This window comes from Myiozetetes cayanensis, unplaced genomic scaffold (genome assembly GCF_022539395.1).
Source record: "Myiozetetes cayanensis isolate MyiCay16 unplaced genomic scaffold, myiCay2020 scf3, whole genome shotgun sequence".
Lineage (NCBI taxonomy): Eukaryota > Metazoa > Chordata > Aves > Passeriformes > Tyrannidae > Myiozetetes > Myiozetetes cayanensis.
Genome location: NW_026087521.1, coordinates 24,621,783 through 24,636,283, shown reverse-complemented (window position 1 = coordinate 24,636,283; position 14,501 = coordinate 24,621,783). Strand labels below are relative to the sequence as shown.

General features: G+C 40.6%; 1 protein-coding gene across 3 annotated transcripts in view; it reads left to right on the top strand.

Moving 5' to 3' along the window:
• The window catches only part of MET (MET proto-oncogene, receptor tyrosine kinase), a 93,291-nt gene that overhangs the window by 60,429 nt on the left and 18,361 nt on the right, over positions 1-14,501 (top strand). For all 3 annotated transcript variants that reach the window (XM_050323788.1, XM_050323789.1, XM_050323787.1), the window contains exons 11-12: positions 8,282-8,500; positions 14,217-14,363. In XM_050323788.1, coding sequence (XP_050179745.1) covers positions 8,282-8,500; positions 14,217-14,363 — 366 coding nt within the window. The remainder of the gene's footprint in view (positions 1-8,281; positions 8,501-14,216; positions 14,364-14,501) is intronic.

The window sequence follows — 14,501 nt, the reverse complement described above, 5'->3', positions numbered from 1 at the left end:
CCCACTGGCTCCAGCGCTAAAATTCTTTTTCCCCTCTGAGAAAGCTGCATCCTGTCAGGTGTTAGTAGACCAGATGTTGAGTAGATCATGGCATGATCAAAAACCCCATATTTTTTCTGATTACACAAAACTTGGAGCCACTCATTGACCTGATGAATCTGCATATTCCTATTAATATTATTCCTTGTTACTGGAAAGATAAAGGAGATTACTACCTGTGCTCCTGATCCCTCTACCAATGGTCTCAGGGTCTTGAAGCCTCTTTTGATTGCTCTCTTTGTTATTTCATTGCTGCCAATAGTGGATAGTAATCAGAGTGCCTTATTAGTCTGGAAAGTTTTCTAGTAATGTCCCTTACCCAAGCCCCTGTAAGACAGAAGACTTCCTTCTGAGTTGGGTCTGATCTACATATCGGGCCCTCCGTTCCCCTTAAAAGGGAGTCTCCTATTACAATTACCCTTCTTTTCCTCTTGATAGAGGAGATCTGGGTGCAGGTACAGGTGGTGATATTTTAAGGGACCCCACTATCCTAGAAGGACCCTCACCCACTTCCTCAGTTGGCCGACCTTCTAATTCCAGAGCCTCCTACCTGTTGTAGAATGTGCCAGTCCTACCTGTCATATTTTGAGGAGGAGGAATCTTCCTCCTGGTACATGCAGTGACCAGCTTCCAGCCTTCATCTTTAACAAACTAATATTCCTTTCACTACCCTGTTGGTTTCTGAGTCCACCTCCATCTCCATTACAACAGAGGTTCAAAACTCCCGAGAGTCTTGAAATTGTAGCATCTCTGAGTATAATCAGTCTATCTCTTGCTCTTTTGCTCGAATACTGTGAAGCCTGTTCACCTCTTCCCATAGCTCCTTCACCTGGTGACACAACTCTTCAACCACAGCACATCTTCTGCAAAATAACTGTCTGCCCCAGCATCATGAAGAGGCATCAAGCGCTCCTGGCAACCTCTGACCTGGAGAGCTGTGTCTGCCATCAGCAGGTCTGTCTGTCTGGAGGCCTCTGGCACAGCTGGTGCAGTGAGTCCTGCAGCGACAAGGAATTGAGCTTTATGGCATGTCAGCCATAGCTGAGGAAGCTTAAAATAGGATGCTAAAAAGACTTGGGCTGAAAGGATCTCTTTGCTCTACCAGCTTCTGAGCCTGTTTGCTCTGTTGGCTGCTCCCGGCTGGTCAGAGAGGAGCCTTTCCTGCTCCCCCTGCCTGTGCAAGTTGCTGTGCCATGTTCCACACCCCATTTACCACACTCCAGGTCTCTGGGGCTCCCTGGAACCGTTGAAATTCCCCCTTGGTCACTCCCAGCACCACCCCTCCTCCAGTGCTTGGCTGCCGAGGGCCCCAGGTTCACATGAGGCTGCACTTAGGTGTTCGTGGTCACAGGAACCCCTGCACAGCTCAATCTCACCTCAGAACTGTCTTTCAGCTGCCTCTGATGCTGCCTCGCTTCCTTAGAATCTGAACAGATTTGAAAGGATCTGAAATTTTAGAGCACTAAATTCACTGTCCAAAAGTGACTGACAGCTCCAGGCAATGGATGCCATAGAATTTACTCTCTCCCTCAAATATTGGGGAGCAACCTTGCCTTTGAGCAGTGGTTTGCTTTCATCCTGCCTTTTAACCTGCTGTTAAAAAAAGACATAGACATAGGCAGTCAGAATTATCTTCTTTATCTTTTCCTCCTTTGCAGTGTGTGTGAATTTGCCAAGACACCAATCCCCTACCCCTGATAATCTCTAAGAAATTTGCCCCAGTGTATGAGCAGCTGTACACAAATTCATTCTCACTGCACAAAAGGTGGAATATAACCTCAAACAGATTATAATCCGCAGTGTTTTATTTTTGACACTGCCCCAGCAATATATTTTTGCTCCATTGAAATTAAAGGCTTCTGGCACTCAGTGGCCTTCTGTGCCTCTGTGGCAGCCATTTGTTCTGCCACTATTCTCTACCTCAAGCATATTTCTCAAGGAAGGATATTAGAAAGGTAAGATTTATAGCTAACAAAACAAGATTGCACGGTGTAACTGAGGAAATTGCTTGTGGCAGATGCCAATGGCTGCGGTCTGACCCATCTTGCACTGGAGATTCTGGGCTCTAGCATGAGGGATATACAAAAAAACCAAAATTTCATCCAGTCATTACAAAAATAAACAACAATGAGGATCTATTTCCAGCAGGGATCCAGACCAGCTGTCTGATTTATAAAGAAGACAGGTTGTGTTCCTGAACAGACCAAACCCAGACAAACCGTACAATACAACCCAAAATGCTCAAGAAGTGCTGTAGCTGAGGTTGTATTTTTTTTTTGCTTCCTTAGTTTGGGAGAGGATAACTATATGAGTCATTGTTTTTAATTGTTGTTTAAGACCTTCTTCTGTTCAGTTTTCTCTCACTAACCTACTCCAACAAGCTGCTTTTGTCAGCATTCAGAAACTCTGGCTCTTGGGAAAACCAAAGCCAGCACTGAAACACATCCCAAAGCATCAAAGGAAAGTACAGCTGGGAGGGACCACAAAGACCTAGGTTGGCCCGCTTCCCTGCGCCAGGAGCAAATGTACGCAGACCACTGCCTGACGGATATTTGTCTAGGCTGTTATTAAAGCTCCTTGTGAAAGAAATTTCACAACCTTGCTTAAACAAGCTTTAGAGAGAGCTGCTCTACCTGCTTACCTAGTGGTTTGGAAAGACTTCTTTCTAATAATTAACCCAAATCCTGCAGCTAATTACCTATCTGCTTGTTTAACCCTCTGTGGACACAAGCAACAGATAATCAGTCTCTCTTGCTAATTTTACATATTTGCATTACACTATAGTTCAGCCTTTCTCTTTTTCAGTTGGAACAAACCAAACCGCTCCAAATTCTCCTCATAAATGTTGTTTCCTAGAGCTCTCCTTCATTCTGCCACCTCCCAGACCCTAAACCATTTACTTCAAATGAATGGTGCCCAATTTAAAACAAGTCTCACCTTTTCCTGTCAGCTCTCTGTCTTTGCTGTCTTCAGGTTTAATTGTGGCTTAGAGTTCTGACAGAGTCACAGTGTAAGTGGAGAATCACTTCTGTAAACAGCAGGAGCTGTTGGGGTTGCTGTGCATCCCTAAGTCTCAGGGAGCAGAGCCAGATGACATGCCCTGGGGCATTTGCTCTTCTCTGCCTCTTTTTTTTGCTCTTTTCTGCCTCTTCCATCCCCGTGAAAGAGGTGAACAATACAACCGATAAAAGAGTTTTCTGGAACAGCTTCCTATAAGTGCAGTTTCACTGAGACTGAAAAGTTTTGGGGGCAATATGCCACCCCCCATTGAAGAAATATTATGTTGGGCTTTTCAGCTTTCATGTTTGTAGTTTAGTATTTCTTAAAATTTTTCTTCTATATGGCAAAAATGCCTTTAACTTAATAGTGTTCATTTCATATTTATTTAAATTTCCTTAAAATTGTTGAGTACTGTATTCATACTAGTTGTGTTTATATTACATTCTGTGTTAACACTGTCAAAATAATACATTTTGCCTTCTTTGAATTTATTTCAATGAGTGAAAAAAATGTTCTATAGTAATTGAACCATATGTTTTGATGCTTGCAATGTGTTTCTTTTTAATTTCCATTTCATGACTTATTGTTATAATTTGTTCTGACTAGGAACAAAAATTAGGAATTTAAGAAATGCTGCATAAATTCCCAACAACTATAGAGAATGCATAAGGATACAGAAACCCTCTCACTTCTGCTCACACATCCAGTTCCTCTGTGAGGTGCACCAGCAGGGAAGCAGCTCATTCCTTCCTTTCACTTTGCATTGTGCCTGTAAAAAAACCTGTGCAGTTTGGAATGGTGTTTGATCAGGATCCTGTTTACAAAATAAGTGTCTTTTAATCTCTTCTCTAAGTCATGCTAGATGATTTTTCTGTTTCTGAAGCACTTGGAACCAATATTTCTCTTTGAAAGCCTGTACTTGACGTTGATTCCCCCGCAGTGAACAAGTGGTCATTTAGGGATTCTTTTTTTTTTAAATACTATTTTTACTATTCCATCTATCAACTAATTTGGCTGTACATTCCCACTGCTTAATCTCTTCTAACCATGAATGTCCCATGATATGCAAGGTTACAAAACTAAGGAGTAACACATTCTAATACATGACCTTCAACAACTGACCCTGTAGCTCTGCAAGATCTTCTCTTTCCACAGACTTTTAATAATCTCTTCAGTAAGTAGTCTTTTGAATGATCTTTAGCGTTTCTCAGTTTCTCCCTGCTGAGTGCCATTTCCTGCTGTTTTCCAGGAGAATTTTAAAATACCCTAAAGTTCCTTCAATGTTTACAAGTCTGTGAACAATCCATACTCGTAATACTCATCAAAATGCCTAGAATTCAGAAGTGAGTGTCTACCTTAGAGGTATTAAACAATGATAAAATAAATTCCCTGGAAAGTGTGTATATTGAGTGTGTGATTACTGAAGATATTCCTGACTACTTATCCAAAGACACTCAGAGTTTGATCCTCTTATCTGTCTTGATTCTGTGGCATACAGCTACTGCAGAAGCCCAGCAAAGAGTTTCCCCCAAAAAGGGGAGCCGTTTGTATTTTTCTGTGCCAGATCTTTATCTTATGCACATCTCTTGCCAAGGAAAGAGTATAGCAGCGGGTGTCAGGGAAAAGCCACAGTGGGAAATCACCTGAGTGCCAGTGATGTACTACAAGGTACATTGACCATCCCAAGCCCAGACTTCAGACTCCCAGTCAGTACTGGTCATGCTGTGCGAAGGGTTGGCTCTCCAACCCAGTAGTAAGAGCTGACCTTTCTGATCCAACGATCTGATAGACTAGAAGTATCATCTCCCATGCCTTCATCCAAGAAGACAACTAGAATAAAAATGATACTGATCCATTAGGGCCATTCATTATACTACCTGAAATGGCAGCAAAAGCCAATGAGTTCTCTGAAAAACGCTCAAGATACACTGCTTGAGTGTCACTGCTTTACACGGAAAAGTCTTCTGAATGTGCTTTTCCTCAAGTTGGACCTGTATTCTCATCTCTTTCTATTGAGAAATCATCCTTTGGCAAAGACAGTTGGAGAGTCTCCCAGTCTGTCTTTAATTTCATTCATCTTTCATTCCTCACTGGAACTCCAAAAGTTTACTTTTTGTGAAAGGAAAAATTGGATCTTTTCTCTCTTCTGACAGCTGCAGATCCTGTAATACACATCCAACTGCCCCTCTCTTATCTGGGTCAGCTGCTGGGAGACCTCTGGAACTCAGAGATCCTCCCTCATAATTTTTCCTGTTGTTCTATCAGATGAAAAAAAATTGAATTGGACACTGAAGTTCAGATTCTGTAGGTCAGGTTTGAATTAATTGCCTCAGGGGTCATATTTTACAAATGAAACAAGAATACATACCTTAAGTGATGAGTCATATGCATTGTGCAATGGATTATTATTCCCTTTGGGGTATAGCATTTATTTATGCTTGTGAAATGTACCATAATTTTCATCTTTTCTTCCTTACAGTCTTCAGATATAGATTATAGTCACAAGAAGAATGTAGGCTTAGCTTTTAAAGTGAATGTACTTTAAAGCTTAATTAAATAAAAGTTAAAGGTGCTGGGTGATAGGCAGTATCTTAATTGAGAAGGCAATAGATTGAATTAGGGTTTTTTTCTTAGAGATCCTCAATCCAATATTTCATGAAAACCAAACCGTCATATTCTTCAATTGCTAAAATCAATTTCAAGGTAAAAATGTCATGTCAAACCATGTACCAATAAGGGTATTGCAAATAAGATTTTTCTTGACCTTACCAATCAGTCACATTGCATCCCCTCCAAAGAGTATTATTAGATTTTTATCATTTTCTGAAAGCTTCTGCTTCAGAGACCAGCCTGATAAAGTAAAGTACTGATTCTAATAGATAGCCACAAACAAAGTTATGAATACCACTGCTATTCATTTAAGGGACATCACTACTCTACAGTAGATAAAGACTCTAATGAATTTACATTAATCAAATAAATATAATGATTATTTGGGACATACTTAGCTTCATAATTATGTGTATTTTAATAATCCCATTTTAGAATCGACACAAAATGATAGATAACTTTACAAACATTCATATATCATGGAAAAGTATGGCTTGATCATCCATTATACTAATGACACGTCTTATTATTACCATACTAATTCAAATTAATTTCTAGATCCATGTAGTAGAACAAAGCCTGGTGTATAACAAGGTATTCAAAAGAAGAACAGTCTAATACTGTAAGCAAATGGAGCAAAATTCTGCCTTTGTCTTGTGTCCCACAATTTACCATATTGTAATGGGGCTTGCACAACAATTTCTGAATTTCTGCTACAAATTTAAATGGGCAGTTAGATACACAGGTGCAAGTCCCATTAGCATCACTAAGAACTGCACCAAGTTATTTAACTGAGTGCCGAACTCACAGCTCACAAACGTAAGAGCTCTAAAACTGAAGTGCTCAGAATATTGAAAATTTTTCCCTTGGCAGATTCAAGATTTAACAATAATATCCATAGAAACATAAATTCCTGTGCTGATAACAAAAAGTGCTGATTTATAGACAGCTGATTTAATATAACTGATATAGCCTTGAAACAGCAAAGTTACATTGCATTAATTTAAACTAATTTCACAGCTCCTTCAGGCAGCATCATATAATGAGAACCAATTTAATTTGAAAAACAAAACAGAAAAATACACATTTTGGCCTCCTCTGGATGCACAAAGCATTTTCCAGGGAAGTTTCTTGTAGAACAAATGTAAGATTTATGATGACTAGGAGCTTGGCCCCATTCTTACTGTGGCACATGTCAGTCCCAGTATTTATATTTTTTAAAAAAAGAAAAAGTTTAGTCTGCTGTCAAGGCACAGTATACAGAGAACTAGTTACAGAGGGTTTATACAGTTGGAAGATAAATACTTCTGTGGAGTTGAAGCAACTGTGTTTGTGCCAGAAGATTTTCAACCATATCCATGGTAGGCAGCATGAAAGGGATGCACAGAGAAGGGAGTACACGATGCAATCACAAACAAGCCACTCTGCAGTTCGTGTGATGCTGCCCAGCACCCACCGTGCCTCCCACATGCTTGTAGGTGTGCTGTTGATATTATAAGCAAAGTGGTCCTGTAGAAACCCTTATAGTCAAGAGAGAGTTGACTGACTCTTCTAGAACACTGTTAATCTAATCAAAGCTGTTGTCTAAAATGGATCAGAGGAAACCCTTCTAGGTGTCCCTCTGTCAACTGTAAAGGCAGTTCAGACAAGTCCTGTGTCAAGGCAGTATGGGATAGAGCGAAGCACCCTGGCCAGACATTTCACACTGGATCATATCCCCATGGCAGAAAGCATCCTCTGGCAGATCTTCTTATCGTGAGGTGCAGCAGCAGCTTTCCCTCAGAGAAGGCCCTCAGAAGGAATAGTGGCAGAGTGAGGGGCCAGTGTGCCTTTATGCCTGTTGTCAGGCAGCTCCTGCGGTGCAGGGAGGGGCAAACATCTCATGCCTGCTGGTCTGAGATACAGTGCAAAGCATGTTCCACAGTCAACGCTCTTAGCAGAGACTTGCATGACTGAGTACCTAAGCAACAAGTGCTATACACCTGAGGCCTTACATAAACATTTTTCAAAAGAAGATACACTTTGCTGAGTTTTTGTGGCCCAGGATCCACAGTGGCTTTGGCTCTAAAGCACAGAGTCCATGGTGCCTTTCTGGAAACACAGCGAATTAGCTATGCCATGGGTAAACCGTACTTTATTTCTGCTTTCCACTGCTTCAGTCAAATTTGTTGGCTTTTACCTTGTCCTCTGGTCTCTTTCTATTGCTCCGGTTGTGAAAAAGGAAGAGAAATCCATGAGGCAGTCACTATGACATAGGCTGGGTAAGCTGAACTATGCCTGCTGAGTACATCAGGCTAGCCTCCTGATGGTCCTTGGCTTTGGAAATCATTTTCCATTAATTATCTGCAAAATATTTACTTTAGAAGTGCTGTGAACAATCAGGCCAGGAAGCTTGTTTACTTGAACATTTCCTCAACAAGAGTGAAAACACCATTGACATGAAGTTTTTATAGTTTTCTCCCAGCTCTACATAAATGCTGTGTTGCGCTGATCAGGATTTTGCTTTGGTTAAAGAACAACAAGACCTTTGGTGTTTATTTTTTCACTATATATGTATTGTTAAAGAAAGTTACGTTAATCACTGACTTCCTATGCATGTACGTACTACAATTACCTTTTTTTTTTCTTACAGGCATGTAGCCACCGCTCTAACTCAGAGATAATCTGCTGTACAACACCTTCACTGAAAGTTTTCAATCTCCAACCACCCTTTGTAACCAAAGTGTTCTTTATTTTTGATGGTGTCAGCTCCCTGTACTTTGATTTTGATTATGTAAATAATCCTGTATTTAAGCATTTTGAAAAGCCAGTGTTCATCTCAAGAGGCAACCAAAATGTTCTGGAAATTAAGGTAAGAAATGCTGAAATAAGTTTTTCAATTATTCACAAGTGCACATCAGCAGCACAGCGTGGAATAGACATTTTGATGACATAAGCCCCAAGGAAGCAAGGGCAGAGAGAGCACCGTGTTTGGTACTGCATTCACCCAAGCCCCCAGCTGTTACAATTTAAAAGATGCAGAGCTGAAAACAAAGATATTGTATATCAGGGTGATTGGCATCAGGTGGAGTTGGAGAGGGACTTTCCTCGTCCTCGTGGGAGGACCATGCTGCATCAGCTTCTGATTGCAATGAGCTGCGTCACCAGTTCAGGATTAAACATGGCCAGCAGCCCAGAGCCTGAAGTATGTGGCCTGCACCCGAGTCCCAGCTCGTACTGTCACATGGTTTTGTGTCCTTCCTCACAAAAGATGTGGCCTAGCAGCTTTGGCTCTCTTGAGCCGAGGGAAACTCTGGCCTGTGCACAAAGTCACTCATGAGGATCAGTCACTGCTGTAGCCTAAATATTTATGGACCCGTGAAAAATGCGAAGTTGGTGATGAATGCCTCTTCAAAGAGCGGTGAGAATAGCCTACATGGCACTGAGAAACATCTCTTAGGAATTTGGGGCCCTTACAGGCACAGGCTACTCTCTACTACAGAACTGCGGCGAAAGTTAAATCAACTTTGTGTGAGTCCCAATTTTGTGAAATCTAATGCTTTTTGAGTTTAGATTATCAAATAGAAAAGGCACAAATATGGATGTTTCTAGTTTACAATGAATGCTTACGAAAATCTGTTGTAAAGTACACATAATTTTTATAGATATCTATAATTTATATAGAATATAGTTGATAAAAAAATGCTTTATGGAAGAGAATCAGTCTTAATGCTTGGGTTATTTCTTTGTGTAGCTCCTGCATAGCTCTGTAAGCCAAAACCCTTTTCCCCTATCACAATGAAGAAATCTTGACACTCTGAGATCTCTGACTTCCAAGATGATCCAGTGAACCAGCTTCTGGGCTGCCAGACATCAGAAGGATTACTCCAGAGCTCCTGTCAGCCATTATGACTTCCAGTCAAACTCTGAATTTTAATTTGCCTCTGCAAAATGTTTTGGGCTTTGCTCTGATTTTTATTTTTTTATTTTATTTTTCTACTTGGAGCTCTTGGCCTTACAATCACTCCTTCCTCAATGCAGAGCAGTTCTCATGTTTAGTTATGGAGGAATGCTAGATAGAGTTCTGGTGTGTGGGTCAACAGAGATCTGGGAATATAGAGCTGCTGCATGGCTCAGTGCCTCTGTGCAATGACAGCAGTGTTTTCCAGTATTTTCCAGGTCATGCATATCAACCAATTGGAAAGAGTACTAATTTGGGAAGAATCGTAGAATAACATAGATTGGAAGGAACCTCTGGAGATCTTCATAGTCTAACCCTGTTGCTCAAAGCAGGGCTAAGTTAAAAATCAGGTCAGGTTGCCTATGGCCTTGTCTAAATGAGTTTTGAAACTCACCAAGAATGGAGGTTTTACATCTTTAAAAAACCCAGCTCCATTAACCTTTCATTGTGTATCCTGTGCTTCAGCTCCCCTTCTAGCTCAGTGGCCCTCTGCTTCATCCAGTTTGTCAGTATATCTCCTATCTGGTGGGGTTAAAAACTTGACACAATTCTCCAGGTGTGGCCTCACAAGTGTTGACCAAAGCAGAATAATCGCCTTTAATCTACTCCCTTTGCTGCTGCGAAAATGTGTGCAGAGCCTTCATCACTACAGTGGCATACTATCTTATTTCACATTATGGTCCAGTATATCAGTCATTTTCCTAAATTTGTTGTCATCTGAAAGCTCAAAGACAGTGCATTCTATCCCTTTGTTCAGGCTGTCAATAAAGATTTAATTACCATTGGTCCCAGTATCAGCCATTGACAAATGCCACATGTTAGACTTTTAAGATTTGATCTATTCCAGTAGGTTTTTCTATCACTTTAAAGACCATCCATCCAGTCCATACCATCCTAATTTGTTTTCATTGCTAGGAGAGATTGTGTTGCAAAACTTGCCCAAACCAGGGTCTTCTTGTCCAGTGCTCATCTTTCATCTACAGAATCAGTCATTTCTGCATAGAAGGCTGGTCAGACAAAATCTGCTCTTGGGAAACCTGTGCTGGCTGTGCCCAATTACTTTTTTGTCCTTTCTCTGCCTGGAAGGGCTTCCAGGAAGACTTGCTCCATAACCTTCACAGAGACTGAGGGTTAGAAACTAGCTGGGTTTTTTAGCTTCCTTCTTTTTACTTGTGAACTTTGTATTCTCCCTGAGGAAAAAGTCCCTGGTACTGTTTTATTGCTGAGAAGAAGCCATTTAGATGGGAAAGGCTGGCTGAGGACTGTCCTAGTGACCAAACTCACAATTTTGTAGTATTGACTTGTAGTCATGGCACCCAAGACAGATGTCTCCCTAAGCCTAATGTCCTGGTTATTTCCTGGCAACCATCTGGAGAATAGCATTAGTGAAAACTGGTCTCCTAGAATGAAGCATGGACAAGCACCAATTTAACATCTTCCTCTAAATAGAATTAGTTATAGTGGGGTGCTTCTATCAAAACAGTGAGGCAACTTTCATAAATTATAGTCAGGAGCCAAAAGATCATTACAAGCCATATTGGCAACACTTTTCCCTCACCCCGTACCCACATTCAAAAATACACACAAGTTGACATGCCTCATGATTGTATTTTGTGCAGTAATTAAGCAAGCTCAGCATGAAATTAAATGGCAGCTTGCTTCAGTGAACAGTCTGTTCTACCAAACCAAAGTTCTTTTATCTCTTTCTTAATTGGTTTCAGGGGGGCAGAGGGAGCTTTTATCACAAGTTTTTCAATCTAACTAATCTAGTGTGACATATTTGGCGTTCATCAAATGACAGGTACCGATTGAAAGGTTCTGTTCAGTTTCCCCTGATGACCACAAGATGTTTTTGTAAGAAAATGTTACACACAAGAAAACTTTAGGTCTCCTATTTAAAACACAGGGCACTGTGTGTCACAAACACCAAACCTCCTTGTCTTGAGTGCCAGCCTCTCAAGGTCCCATATCATCACTCTCTTCTGCTGCCAAGTATGTGGGTCTTTGAAGTCACTTGGTGCCCACCATCCCCCAGTCAGAGGGGTCATGACAGAGTGGCTTGAGACACTTCTCTGATTCAACACCATGAAGACACCACTTCAGAAGTATTCCCATCTCCTGCCAGCCTGGGAAGGTGTCAGGGTGGAAGAAATTCTGGTGTTTCACTGCTGGGGATGGTGGAACACCTGAGTCTGCTGAAGAGGACAGAGTACACTTGCTGCCTCTGGCAGAAGCCACTGACCCAGATGTGCATCCTAGTTGTGGAAAAAAAAAAAAAAACAATGAGAAAAGAAACTGCATCTTTCCTCCGTCTTCCCAAAGCCTGTCCTGTTCTGGGGTTGTGCTTATGCACTAAGCTGGTGCAGGGACTTTGTGCATTATTCCAGGGGAGGCCTAGGCATGGACCACCAGTAAGCAAAGTGCATTTATAAATATAAATCTTCCACTAGAGAAATACATAGCACAATTGTCATTTCATGTGTAACAACTGGCATGTTACACAGCACATCTGAGATCTTGGCTGTCCTCTGACCCTTTTGTATTAAACTCCAAGTAGGACAAGATTTACTAAATTGCCCACCCTATTCCTAGGCCAGTGCAACACATTCTTTATAAGACAATCTTAAGAAACTCTTCTTGCTTATTGTCAATCTTCTTCCATTGCATAGGAAATTGTGTTACTCTCAATATCTGGTCCAAAAGAGAGCAATATGGAAACCATATTGTATTTTTGAACAAGCTGAAGGGGAACCTTGCAGCTGCAGTAACTCCTTATTTCCATGTAAACCCTTTCTCTCTGCTTAGGAACCTCAAAAATTCTTCTGACACCAACCTGAAAATTTCCACGCCTTAGTTTGAGGTTCTTGTACTGCTTCTAGACTACCCAAATTATTCCCAAATCTCTAAAATTGTGAGGTTATTGAGCTATCAGATTGGTTTGCAACATCTACTCAGTCCAGTAATGAACTTCTCCAGCTTGCATGCAAGGGCATTGGTCACCAAGAAGGGGGCAATACACATTTTAAAAGAGGACATATTTTTTCCCAGTTCTCACAGCAGCCAGTTGCCTCCTTCTCTGAAAATTTTAGGCAGATTCTGTTGTCCTGGAAGAACAAAACCGCTGCTGAGTTTTGAAACTCCTAATATATTGAGTTATCATAAATTAAATTATAATATATTAATGGTAACATAATGGTAATAGTACTAAGTAAAAGCTACCATCATCTTTATAACTGGCTAAGGATCACCTTAGGAAACATCAGTAGGATTTCTTTTCCATTTGCGTAAGTATCAGTTTTGATGGTGAAAAAAATTCTAAGCTATGGTGTAGAAGAACGTAGAATCATAGAATCACTCCAAGATAATATATTTATCCTGAGGATGAAAAACTTAAATTCAAGTCTTTTGAGGTACATCATTCAAAGGAAAGATTTGAACATGAATGGCTCACAATCTGCAGCAAGTCTCCGTACTACTAAGCAATACGCAGTCACTCACAAGCTCCCTGGCCCGTTGAATATTTACTTAACATCAAACAGAATAGTTCCAAGTAGACAGAAGATGGAGTGCAAAGTGGACTTCTATGGACAGCAATTAAAAAGCATTTACCTGGGGTATGGTTTGCCAGTCAAAGTAGGACATTAAGCTGGCTCTCCTGTACGTTTATTACAATTTCCCCAGGGTTGAGTCTCATTCTGCAGTAAATCTAAAATGCCAAAGTAAGATTTTTTTGCCCCTCAGAATGGAATTCTTGTTTCTTTTCCAATATATGAGGTCTCATAGCCGTGCCAGCTGCAGTGCCTTCCCTCCCTTCTCATGGAAAACTCCCAGATCCAGCTCACATAAATAGCCTGTGTTAGTGCCACACTCCCTTCTCCCCATCTAATCCTGCTTAATATGCCTATTTTTTCATCTTATGCTGGGTTTTACATGGGGTGGGGCAGCTTCTTAAATACTGATGCACTCCTGAGCACAAAAGATGCTGAACTTTGCCTTTGAATGCCATTATCACAGTACCGGAATAATACAGTGAATAATTTTTCATCCAAGGCTGGGATACGAAAGCAAGTTTTCTGAGCAGGGGATGCACTTTTCATGCTCTCATCTTTATGAGGGTTTATTCCTTTTTAGTCCGTGGAACATGATTTTAACAGATTTGTGCATTATTATAATTAATTACTTCTTTTTGAGAACTTTACTTCTGCTACCATAACCACTTGCAAAACAAAATGTTTGAGATGCCTTTAGCTTGTGGATAATATAATGCCAGTTTTGTGTAAACAACAGGGTTACGTAATACGTCCTTTCTTGCTCAAATTATGCACAAATCTAAACAGGACCAACAGGATTAATCCCTCAGACATTTACATTTTAGAAGTCTATATGGGCTGTATGAGTATCAGTGACAGCAGAACTTATCTGTAAACTTCATCATCCCTCTTTGGCCTGTCTGTCAAAGTCCCATTTACATGAAAAAAACTTGTACATGCCTATTGACAGGACAGTGTAAATTTGCATTAGTCTTTTATTTCTCAATTGTTTTTCCATTAAAAACATTTTCCAAGCTTGTAACTCCTTAACTTTTATGAGATGGTCATGTAATATGAAATTGATTTTTTTTTCCAAGGGAAATTACATTGATTCAGAAGCTGTTAAAGGAGAGGTGCTAAAAGTTGGAAATAAAAGCTGCGAAAACCTCCTCCTGCAGTCAGAATCAATTCTGTGTACGGTTCCCAGTGATCTCCTGAAATCCAACAGCGAGCTAAATATAGAGGTGAGGCAACTACACCACACATGAGATATTAATGCCATTTTTATTATCATTCACAGTGTCACTATTGAACCAATAAACTTTAAACTTAAGCCTAAGCCTGTGCTTGCGAGATACCTCTATCCAAGTTTGTTTTGGATG